At 42.7% G+C, this 12,909-nt stretch overlaps 1 protein-coding gene across 6 annotated transcripts in view; it reads right to left on the bottom strand.

Annotated features, from left to right (window-relative positions):
- Positions 1–12,909, bottom strand: part of MBOAT7 (membrane bound acylglycerophosphatidylinositol O-acyltransferase MBOAT7) — a 784,148-nt gene that overhangs the window by 180,665 nt on the left and 590,574 nt on the right. For all 6 annotated transcript variants that reach the window (XM_073602276.1, XM_073602279.1, XM_073602277.1 and 3 more), the window contains one exon: positions 11,423–11,783. In XM_073602276.1, the coding sequence (XP_073458377.1) occupies positions 11,423–11,783 (361 nt within the window). The remainder of the gene's footprint in view (positions 1–11,422; positions 11,784–12,909) is intronic.

The raw sequence follows: 12,909 nt of genomic DNA, 5'->3' as shown, positions 1-12,909 counted from the left end.
TTCTGAGCATCATGCGTGACAATCTAACTAGCCGGGGGGGTGAACATACGCTGGTTGCAGAGCCAGTGGTAGGACTTGTGTCATATAAAGTCTACCAACACTCGTTGGTGGTTATACAATGGTCATGTGCTCGTTCACGGTAGATAGTAGAAATAATATGAAAAATGACATCAAATAAAGTGATAAAAATACAAGCAGGAAAAAAAAAAAAAAGAGAAGGGGGGGGAACACAGGAGGAAATGGAAAAACCATAATCAGGGAACGTGGCTATGAAAAATACAAATAAGGAGGGGGAAGAAAGGAGGGAGAAAAAAAAAGGGGGGGGAATTAATCAATAAGAAAAATGAGGGGAATAACTGCGCTAAGGTGAAATACATAAACAATAACAATTATAGCTGTGATTCCTCTATGTAACACAAACACAGTGAAATTAAATAAGAAAAAAAGGGGGGGGGGGGGGTGAATCGCGCTAAAACAAATTGGTGTTCATACACATCATCACCAAACCAAATATTTAGAACTAAGTGAAGAGTTCCCCTTTAGTGTATACATAATATACAAAACACATGTCAAATGAATAATCAATCCCAAAAAATTCAAAGTGGTAATAAAAAGTCCATATATAAAAAAAAAAAATATCACCCAAGTGATATGAACATATCTTAAAAACGTCCCAAAAAACAAATTCTTGCTGTGAGAAGAAAAAAGCCTGCTTGCTCCACCACCGTGAAATCAGACTAGACGCTTACCAGAAACTCATGATCCCCCATTACAGAGGATCAGAGAAAGTGGTTTGTTAATACTACTTCGAACCATGACCAATGGATCAGAGACCTTATACCGAGATGGGACATCAAAGACTGCAGGGTCAGGCTGAAGATGTTCACACTGACAGGTACTCAGACATCAGCCCACAGCATTGCAGATATGGTCATAGAAGGAAAAAAGGCTCCATATAGTGTAAAATCATTGACTTTATTGGATAAGTAAAAAGTTAAACTCACATGTTAGTAGACAATAGTAGGCATGTAGTGTAGTCTGGAGCGCCGGCCGGAAGCTCACAGACAGCCCTTCCTACTGGAAACAACAGCAGCAATGGGAGGTGACGAGAACACGTTGCTCTGCCCTACGCGGCGTTTCGTGATAGAGTCACATCATCCAGGAGCCCTAAGGCGCTGCTTTACATCTGTGAAGCGTGATCTTTGTTTTTGGACCTCCTCCGAAAAGTCGGGAAAGGCGAGAACATGGCCGCTCTGAAGCAGAATGTTCCCCTTGTCCCGGGTCAGACGAAGAATGGCGTCCCAATCCCGATAGTTTAGAAACTTTGCTATGAAAGTGCGTGGTGGTGCACCCTCGGGTAGGTGGCGTGCGGGCTTGCGGTGGGCGCGTTCCACCACAAACGTGGTCGAGAAGGCCTCCCTGCCATACTTGAGATTAAGAGCTTTTCCAGGAAAGTGGCCGGGTCCGGGCCCTCCGAGAGTCCGAGCGCGGTTTTCAAGATCGTCATGCTTTTGCTTTTTGTTGTATCTGACGTTGCACATCCTCGTGTGAATGTTGAAGAGGATGCATCTTTCCAATACAATCCCTGTTTTAGTTTTATACATGAGCTTTTATTTTGACACATTGTGTTTCTAGCCTTAACCTCCCTTAGTCCCATTTTTGGCCCCGCCCCCTGCTCCCTCCTTGGTTAGATCGTGTCATAAACATACATAATCCAATACAACACTCTTTTCATTTTAACCACTTGAGCCCCGGACCATTATGCTGCCTAAGGACCAGAGGTCTTTTTCCAATTTGGCACTGCGTCGCTTTAACTGCTAATTGCGCGGTCATGCAATGCTGTACCCAAACGAAATTTGCGTCCTTTTCTTCCCACAAATAGAGCTTTCTTTTGATGGTATTTGATCACCTCTGCGGTTTTTATTTTTTGCGCTATAAACGGAAAAAGACCGAAAATTTTGAAAAAAAATGATATTTTCTACTTTTTGTTATAAAAAAAATCCAATAAACTAAATTTTAGTCATACATTTAGGCCAAAATGTATTCGGCCACATGTCTTTGGTAAAAAAAATGTCAATAAGCGTATATTTATTGGTTTGCGCAAAAGTTATAGCGTCTACAAACTAGGGTACATTTTCTGGAATTTACACAGCTTTTAGTTTATGACTGCCTATGTCATTTCTTGAGGTGCTAAAATGGCAGGGCAGTACAAAACCCCCCCAAATGACCCCATTTTGGAAAGTAGACACCCCAAGGAAATTGCTGATAGGCATGTTGAACCCATTGAATATTTATTTTTTTTGTCCCAAGTGATTGAAAAATGACAAAAAAAAAAAAAAAAAAAAATATTTACAAAAAGTCGTCACTAAATGATATATTGCTCACACAGGCCATGGGCCTATGTGGAATTGCACCCCAAAATACATTTAGCTGCTTCTCCTGAGTATGGGGATACCACATGTGTGGGACTTTTTGGGAGCCTAGCCGCGTACGGGGCCCCGAAAACCAATCACCGCCTTCAGGATTTCTAAGGGTGTAAATTTTTGCTTTCACTCTTCACTGCCTATCACAGTTTCGGAGGCCATGGAATGCCCAGGTGGCACAAAACCCCCCAAAATGACCCCATTTTGGAAAGTAGACACCCCAAGCTATTTGCTGAGAGGCATATTGAGTCCATGGAATATTTTATATTTTGACACAAGTTGCGGGAAAGTGACACTTTTTTTTTTTTTTTTTTTTTTTTTTCATAAAGTTGTCACTAAATGATATATTGCTCACACAGGCCATGGGCATATGTGGAATTGCACCCCAAAATACATTTAGCTGCTTCTCCTGAGTATGGGGATACCACATGTGTGGGACTTTTTGGGAGCCTAGCCGCGTACGGGGCCCCGAAAACCAATCACTGCCTTCAGGATTTCTAAGGGTGAAAATTTTTGATTTCACTCTTTACTGCCTATCACAGTTTCGGAGGCCATGGAATGCCCAGGTGGCACAAAACCCCCCCAAATGACCCCATTTTGGAAAGTAGACACCCCAAGCTATTTGCTGAAAGGCATGGTGAGTATTTTGCAGCTCTCATTTGTTTTTGAAAATGAAGAAAGACAAGAAAAAAATTTTTTTTTTTTCTTTTTTCAATTTTCAAAACTTTGTGACAAAAAGTGAGGTCTGCAAAATACTCACTATACCTCTCAGCAAATAGCTTGGGGTGTCTACTTTCCAAAATGGGGTCATTTGGGGGGGTTTTGTGCCACCTGGGCATTCCATGGCCTCCGAAACTGTGATAGGCAGTGAAGAGTGAAATCAAAAATTCACGCCCTTAGAAAGCCTGAAGGCGGTGCTTGGTTTTCGGGGTCCCATACGCGGCTAGGCTCCCAAAAAGTCTCACACATGTGGTATCCCCGTACTCAGGAGAAGCAGCAGAATGTATTTTGGGGTGTAATTTCACATATTTCCATGGCATGTTTGAGCAATATAACATTTAGTGACAACTTTGTGCAAAAAAAAAAAAAAAAAAAAAAAAAATTTGTCTCTTTCCCGCAACTTGTGTCGCAATATAAAATATTCCATGGACTCGACATGCCTCTCAGCAAATAGCTTGGGGTGTCTACTTTCCAAAATGGGGTCATTTGGGGGGGTTTTGAACTGTCCTGGCATTTTATGCACAACATTTAGAAGCTTATGTCACACATCACCCACTCTTCTAACCACTTGAAGACAAAGCCCTTTCTGACACTTATTGTTTACATGAAAAAGTTTTTTTTTTTTGCAAAAAAATTACTTTGAACCCCCAAACATTATATATTTTTTTAAAGCAAATGCCCTACAGATTAAAATGGTGGGTGTTTCATTTTTTTTTTTCACACAGTAATTGCGCAGCGATTTTTCAAACGCATTTTTTGGGGAAAAAACACACTTTTTTTAATTTTAATGCACTAAAACACGCTATATTGCCCAAATGTTTGATGAAATAAAAAAGATGATCTTAGGCCGAGTACATGGATACCAAACATGACATGCTTTAAAATTGCGCACAAACGTGCAGTGGCAACAAAATAAATACATGTTTAAAAGCCTTCAAAAGCCTTTACAGGTTACCACTTTAGATTTACAGAGGAGGTCTACTGGAAAAATTACTGCCCTCGATCTGGCCTTCGCGGTGATACCTCACATGCATGGTGCAATTGCTGTTTATGTTTGACGACAGACCGCCGCTTGCGTTCGCCTTAGCGCGAGAGCAGGGGGCGACAGGGGTGTTTTTTTTTTTTTTTTTTTTTTTTTTTATTATTTTTTTGCTTTTTTAATCTTACTTTTAAACTGTTCCTTTCATATTTTTTTTTTTAATCATTTTTATTGTTATCTCGGGGAATGTAAATATCCCCTATGATAGCAATAGGTAGTGACAGGTACTCTTTTTTGAAAAAATTGTGGTCTATTAGACCCTAGATCTCTCCTCTGCCCTCAAAGCATCTGACCACACCAAGATCGGTGTGATAAAATGCTTCCCCAATTTCCCAATGGCGCTATTTACATCCGGCGAAATCTAAGTCATGAAATACTCGTAGCTTCCGGTTTCTTAGGCCATAGAGATGTTTGGAGCCACTCTGGTCTCTGATCAGCTCTATGGTCAGCTGGCTGAATCACCGGCTGCATTCTCAGGTTCCCTGTTGAGACAGGAGAGCCAGAGAAAAACACGGAAGACGGTGGGGGGGGGGGGGCATTCCCTCCCACGGCTTGTAAAAGCAGTCTAGAGGCTAATTAGCCGCTAGGATTGCTTTTACATGAAAGCCGACCGCTGGCTGAAAAGAATGATACCAAGATGATACCTAAACCTGCAGGCATCATTCTGGTATAACCACTCAAAGTCGTGAATGGCGTACCTGAAGACAAAAAAATGGTTAACAATGGTTAACAATAAAGCACAGTAAAGTGTAAATAATTACACACCTGAAAAACAAACATGATAAAACATAATAACAATAACAATAACAATAAAACATTGCAGAATAGAATACAGTAAAAAAGAGCAGAACAATAGAGAGAGAGAATAGAGAGAGAGAGAACAATAAAACAACAACTATTTTTTTTTATTTCATATTTTTTTTTTTTTTTTACACTTTTTTTGTAACTAACTTTTATAACTGTAACCGGTTCCAGGTTCGGGTCTCTCAAAATGCGATGGCATCTTGGGAGACCCTGTGAAAGTGTGCCTAGTCTGTGCAATGCTGTACCCTACGCTAATACTCAACTAGTGAATGGTAGCGTTCAAAACATTCACCAATGCAAAGACCAGGATTGTCAGGACAGGAGGGACAATAATAGCGGGTGTCACGCCTATATCCGCGCTTGCTGCAGACACGACATCTTTTTTGGGGGTTCGTTGGGTAGGGGTACTCGGGAGGACATAAAAATGCCTCTCATGCAGCCGACTGCATTTGGTTGGGGATGTGAATGGGGGAAGTACGGGCGCTGCAGAAGCGGTGGGTTCCCAATTAGGATTGGCGAATGCAGCAGGAAGGGCACTATGGGCCTGTGTTTGTCTTTTTGGTGGCAGCGGGACACTACTTGTGCTTGCCACCTCACCAGCTTCAACTGCACTTATGGGACTCGCCACGTCACCAAGTGTTACTGCAGTGCTGGTTTGACTACGACCGGGGTGTACTAGGCCGCTGGCGCTTGCCAGTTCACCAAAACGCTACCAAAAAACGTTAGCGATCGCAGGGATCAGGCCTGACTCTGCGAACGCTGCAGTTATGCGTTTAGTGTTTTGTAAGTGACAGTGATCGATCGATACTGCACTTGGGTGGGCTGGGCCGGGCCGGGCGGAGGGGCAAAACGCAGGTGCTAGCAGGTATCTGGGCTGATCCCGCTAACACTGCGTTTTTGGGAACCCTAAACTGCTGGTGACGCTAGTATAGATCTGATCGGATCAGATATTGATGCGTTCAGATACTATACCACTAAGGGAGGTGTACGGTGCGTGCGTGGGTGTTAGCGGTACTGGCGCTAATCTGACGCTGCCTGGGGCTGGTGCTTGCCAGTTCACCAAAACGCTACAAAAAAAACTGTTAGCGATCGCAGGGATCAGGCCTGACTCTGCGAACGCTGCAGTTATGCGTTTAGTGTTTTGTAAGTGTCAGTGATCGATCGATACTGCACTTGGGTGGGCTGGGCTGGGCCGGGCGGAGGGGCAAAACGCAGGTGCTAGCAGGTATCTGGGCTGATTCCGCTAACACTGCGTTTTTGGGAACCCTAAACTGCTGGGGACGCTAGTATAGATCTGATCGGATCAGATATTGATCAGTTCAGATACTATACCACTAAGGGAGGCGTATGCTGCGTGCGTGGGTGTTAGCGGTACTGGCGCTAATCTGACGCCTGGGGCTGGTGCTTGCTAGTTCACCAAAATGCTACCAAAAAAACTGTTAGCGATCGCAGGGATCAGGCCTGACTCTGCGAACGCTGCAGTTATGCGTTTAGTGTTTTGTAAGTGACAGTGATCGATCGATACTGCACTTGGGTGGGCTGGGCGGAGGCACAAAACGCAGGTGCTAGCAGGTATCTGGGCTGATCCCGCTAACACTGCGTTTTTGGGAACCCTAAACTGCTGGGGACGCTAGTATAGATCTGATCGGATCAGATATTGATCCGTACAGATACTATACCACTAAGGGAGGCGTATGCTGCGTGCGTGGGTGTTAGCGGTACTGGCGCTAATCTGACGCTGCCTGGGGCGACGCATATCACCGCCGGGCGATCAGGGGGCTAAACCTTTATTTGGTAATAAACGGCGGGTGCCCTGACACTATAAAAAATAAACAAACTAACCAGCGTCAACCGTAACAGTTATACGGTGATCAGTGGTGAAAGGGTTAACTAGGGGGCAATCAAGGGGTTAAAACCTTTATTAGGTAGTATATGGGGGTCCCTGACGCTATAAAACGCTGACGGCGAACCTAAATATTTACCTCACTAACTAGCGTCACCAGCGACACTAATACAGCGATCAGAAAAATGATCGCTTAGTGACACTGGTGACAGGGGGTGATCAAGGGGTTAAAACTTTATTAGGGGGGGTTAGGGGGGTACCCTAGACCTAAAGGGGGGTAGTACTCACTGTCCCAACACTGTAACTGTCACAAACTGACACTATGCAGTAATCAGAAAAAAAAAAAAAAAAAAACTGCTGGTGTCAGTTTGTGACAGGGGGGGGGGGTGATTGGGGGGGGATCGGGGGGCGATCGGGGGGGGGATCGGGGTGTTTTGTGTGCCTGGCATGTTCTACTGTGTGTGTGTGTGTTGGTGCACTCACTTAGATGTCTTCTCTCCTCGGGCCGGAACGGAAAATACCGACCCGAGGGGAGATGACATCACTTCCTTTGCTGCTGTTTAGCATACAGCAGCAAAGGAGTGTTTTCATTGGCCGGCGGCGATCGCGAGGGGGGGGCCACGAACGGATGGTCTCCCCCTCATCACCGATCGCCGCTGGACAAAAGACGACCGCCTCGGGCACCGGGGGGGGGGTCCGATCGGACCCCCCACCCGCGGAAGGCAAATCACGTACCCTGTACGTGATTTTGCCTGTCCGTGCCACTTTGCCGACGTACATCGGCGTGAGGCGGTCGTCAAGTGGTTAATATTATGATATTTCCTTAATAGATTACATCCTTTAGTTATATATGAACCTTAATTCAATTCTATTGTTTTGAATTTTGTTGCTGTCAGTGGGATCTTGGTGTGCTGGTGCCTGTAGCTCCTCACCAGCAGTACCTCCATAGGCCTGTAGAAGGAGCAGTAGACTTTGAGCGTGTAGCCTGTTTGTTCTCTCCAGAATTTCCTCCCTTGTTGCTTCCCCTGGTTCTGCTTCCTGTGACGTCATTGCCTGCGTTCCACATCGGACCTGGCTGTCTTCCTGGTGGCCACAGGAAAAGACTGCACATCTTGTCTCCCACGACCACCTCCCCGTGGATTAGCATGGACCAGCAACTGGACTGCACCTTGTGCCCACAGCACAGATGAACCTGATTTTATTCACCTTCCTGTAAGTGCATTAATTGCTGTGTCATTAAAATCTTACTTAACTTATTGCACTTAGGTGGTGCTTCCTTTTTGTTCCCTTGTCTTTCTATTATAGAGCTGGCTTCTCTCTAAGGATAGCTGCCGCCCACCATCATTTCGTTTTAGGATCTGCCATTGTTTAGCTTATCATATGGAATAATGAACTGTGACTGTTGCATGTATAGAGGTACACATATCTCTGCGCTTACAGTTTTCCCTTTTGTATATTCCCCTATCCTATGGAACTCCCTACCCCAATCTGTCCGACTATCTCCTACTCTGTTTGCTTTTAGAAGATCCCTGAAAACCCTTCTCTTCAGAGAAGCCTATTCTGCCCCTGTCTAACAACTGATGATCCCCCACAGTTGACCCTCCCTCCTAGATTGTAAGCTCTAACGAGCAGGGCCCTCTGGATTCCTCCTGTATTGAATTGTATTGTAACTGTACTGTTTGCCCTCATGTTGTAAAGCGCTGTGCAAACTGTTGGCGCTACAGTATATAAATCCTGTACAATACTAATAATATGCAAATGAATGGGTATATAAAATTACAATTCAATTCACCATACAGTAAGGCTCTTGTATTGCTTCCTGTGTAGGATAAAAAGATGGAATGGCTAAAAAATGTATCATCACATATCTTGTCCCAGTTGGGACATAGAACGCGATGTTAGGATCCAATATGATGTGGTATCACTAGATGGAACGCACACCAATAGCTACGGTTGGAAATGTGTTCTAGCTGCTATCTCCAGTCCACATTGAGGTCACTTCCTGTTTTCAGCCCGGCACCATTTTGCCATAGTCTGATAGTGGACAAGTACGCGTTCCAGCCACCACTTCCGGTCCGCACTGACATCATTTTCCATCTCCGGTCTGGCGCCATTTTGCCATAGTCAGACAAAAGAGGGCAAATATACATATACAGAGCCATTATATTAACAAGAGACGGGAGCCTCTACCAAACGGAACCAATTCTATATAGGGAATAAACAGTCTAATATGTGATCATGGTCAGATCTATATATTAAGCAAATTCTAGTCAAACTTTTACAATATATATGGGTATACATGTATTTAAAAATCACTCATAAAAACAAGTGTGACCAGAGTGGAAAATAGGGGCTTTTTTGCTCTCACGTCGTGTTCACTATTAATTGGCATTATTATAGTCTAAAAAATGATCTGCAGATAACTCCTAATCCCTAAAATAAAAATACAACATATGCAATATGATTCAGTTATTAAAATGGTCATAGTTAATAAAAGTATAAAATATATGTATAAATATATGTATTGTATGCACAGCTCTATAAATAGGTATTTCATACAAATAAGGGTGCTGAAAGTATCCTAGAGTGCCCTATAATGGTGAGAGATAACAGATACACTAAAATAAACTCACATAGAAAATGAAATCCAAAATAAAATTGAAATAGAAATAGAAATTTCTTAAAGCATGAGTGAATGCATACCTAATAGTATCTATCTTGATTGGATTCACAAGGAATATTATAACAATAATAATATTCATTACTTTATTTCATACATATCTTCTAACTTTTATGGTGGTGACAAATTCATTAGCTAAAAATTAAAATAAGTCTTCAAACTAAACGTTAAAATCAATTATAGAGGTTACAAAAGGTCTATAAGGTAATCCATACATGCATATATTCATTCATGTATGCACATGCACACTCAAAAGGTACTTCAATGATCTGGTCTCAAAATCAAATGGGAAACGCCCATTGAACTCATAATGAGAACTATACACATACTTAAGCACTAGTTGTACATGCGTATACTGGTGCACTCAAATGCATACACACGCATGTACAAACTTGGAAAGGAAGGAAACACAATACACAGCGAGATACGAAATCCTAAATCTCTGTATAAGTGTAAAGTAAAATACTCTACATAAATACAGTATACTGTATGTTTACCTGTGTATACAGTAGAAGTGATCTTATAATGACGTATTGTAGAAGTAGTCTGACCAAAATATGTTAGTTCCTCTAAATTGTGGGGACTAAATGGATGATACATAATACACCTCTTCAGGGGGTGATAATTCAAATGCACATAGGGACAATCGTATCCAGGATATCAGTAAAATAAAACAAGATTATACAGTAGCAGACTGGGGTAGACAAGGACAACAAATGAAAAAGTGTACAGTAGGCAAGTAACTTTGAAAAGCAATGTGCATCCAATTTAGGACACTCTACAGATTTAATACAAATATATATAAAAAAGCAAACAACTCTCTATAGTTGAGCATACAACATGCAATCCGGTTGTACAATCTGCACAGCCCAACAGGTTCATACAGCATATAATGTAGAATAACCTATGCAACTAATCAAGTAAGACAGAGAACTAAACCGTCCCATCTGTACAATCGTACAGTGTATGGCCAACTTAGTTAGAACCAGACAAAATCAAAGAAGTACTATAAGGTATGCCCTTAGGGCTTCAGGTATAATGTGTCTAGTAAATAAATCCAATCTAATTCCCCCTAGAGTATCAACCTAGCCAAGCCCCCCCCCCCCCCTTCAGCAGGATCCAGTTTGTGAAAGCAAGGTTACAAGCCCACACCTCACATCCATCCGGTGGGGCCCAGGTACAGTCTCCTATGGTTCTGCAGAGTCCACTGATCAGGAAGTTGCATAAAGACCTGTATTGATCTTGACAGAAGAATCATCCTGCTGGAATATCATCATTCAGAGAGAGAGATACCGTCTTCTCAGAAGGTAAGCCTCTCTCAGCAGAGAGAAGAGGTCCATCATCCAAGGGCTCTAGCAAGAAATTGAGGCTAACTGGAAGTAGGACACAACATATTGGGGGGGGGGGGGGGGTGTCCCTGCAGCCTTCCTTTGCTTGCCACTTTCCTATCACCTAAAGGTAGCTTCATATAACCCAGTCATAATGATTAAAGTGACAGTGTTCTGAACAACTAATAATATTTTACCTCTTCCAGCCAGTTCCTAGAGTTAAACTATGACCTTGTAGGATTCTGCCAGTTCAACATTTCTTCAATTTCTGAATGAGGTTATATGTGCAGGCACTATGTTCACCACATACAAAGTTATAGCAAATAAGACATTCCCAGGACCCTTTGGAAGTGCATGACTAACAAGGCTCCACAAGGAGCATATACACATCTAAAGTTTCAAACGGGTAAACACAGAACCCTTGGGTTATCTTTTGCTTTTTCATACGCTTCACAGCAAGCGTGCACTGTATAAAAATTGTGATTTTAGGGATACTGGCTTTGTTTGTAATAAATAAATTATGCACGAGGAGCAACATACCATTTATTATCACAAAGATGCACTTGCACTTTAAAGTTAACATACCTTTCTAGGTGAACATTTTCTATTGTTGGCCCTCCTCCAGAACGTGATTTTGCAGTGACAGGGTAGGCACCAAAGGCAGCAGCGATGCAACCGCATTCTGCAAATATCCAGGCCACATAAAAACGCATTCGAAAAACGAAGAAGATTGGGACCATGTAAAAAAGGCGAAATAGGAAAGCTTGCTCATAAAACTCATCCTTTTTAACATAATTTAGAGGAAAATAATAGGAGATTATAAGAAACAGAACACCAAATACTGGTGCAGGTTTCAGCCGCGCCATCATGGGCTTCCAGCTCGGGATATCTTGAGCATTAATTTGATGTAGCCAGTCATGGTAAGTTTTGTAGCGATAGAAGGGTCCTGCAAAAAAAAAAAAAAAAAAAAAATATATGAAAAGTCATAACTTTTTTCCAAGGTATGTGTACCTATAAAATTTGTTTGCAACTGAGAATTTTTGAAAGCTGGCCAAAGATGGATCAAAATTTGTCTGGTTCAGCAGCTTTCAGCCAAATTTCAATCCATGTGTTCGTGTCCCTGCTCAACAGACGAATACCTGTCTCAGCAGGTGAGATTCCTTCATCCACCAGCTCAGTGGCTGAACAAAAAGAAAGGCCCATCTATGGCCAGATTTATTCAATAACTGTCATGGTTACAGATATCAGAGGGCGCTAGAGGGTGAGGAGGGAATTAAATTGGCATGATGTTATTGTAGCACCCTCCTAGGTAGATGCTAGGTTAGGCAAGTTAGGTGATAATTTTTGTTTTTTGACAGGCAAATTTAGTTGCCACACTGCACAGTGTGGCTTCATTTATCTGGTAGGCAAAAGCATATTTTGCTCACTGTATCCAGTGAAGCTGTAATCTGCTGGTTAGGTCTGCTCAGTTGCTGCCAGTCTGGCCTATACAAGTCTCCTCTGTATTCAGGAGACTTGTGAAGCTTCTGGATAGTAGATGTGAAGCTATGCAGATGCCAGCATGAATATAGATACATTCCTGGCCTATCCCAGGGAGGTAGGCTCTGAAGGGGGTTGGGAGACTATTTATTCAGTGAGCTCACTGAGCTCTTGTCCCAAAGTAGAGGAATTCAGCCTGAGAGGGTCATGCTGCCCTCTCATGCCGCGTACACACGACTGGACTTTTTGACAGCAAAGGTCCGACGGAACAAATCCGTCGGACAATTGGATCGTGTGTGGGCTCCATCTGACCTTTTCTGTCCAAAAATCTGACAGACTTTAGAAATAGAACATGTTTCAAATCTTTCTGACAGACTCGAGACCTATCGAAAAAAAACGTTCGTCTGTATGCTAGTCCGAAGGACGAAAAACGACGCAAGGGCAGCTATTGGCTACTGGCTATTGAACTTCCTTTTCTAGTCCGGTCGTACGTCATCACATTCGAATCTATCAGACTTTGGTGTGATCGTGTGTAGGCAAGTCAGTTTCAGCGGAATTCCGTCGGAACTCCGTCAATAAGTCCTTTGGAGTTC

This window comes from Aquarana catesbeiana, linkage group LG10 (assembly GCF_042186555.1).
Source record: "Aquarana catesbeiana isolate 2022-GZ linkage group LG10, ASM4218655v1, whole genome shotgun sequence".
Taxonomy (NCBI): domain Eukaryota; kingdom Metazoa; phylum Chordata; class Amphibia; order Anura; family Ranidae; genus Aquarana; species Aquarana catesbeiana.
The sequence above is the reverse complement of the archived record's forward strand: the minus strand, read 5'-3'. Positions and strand labels throughout refer to the sequence as shown.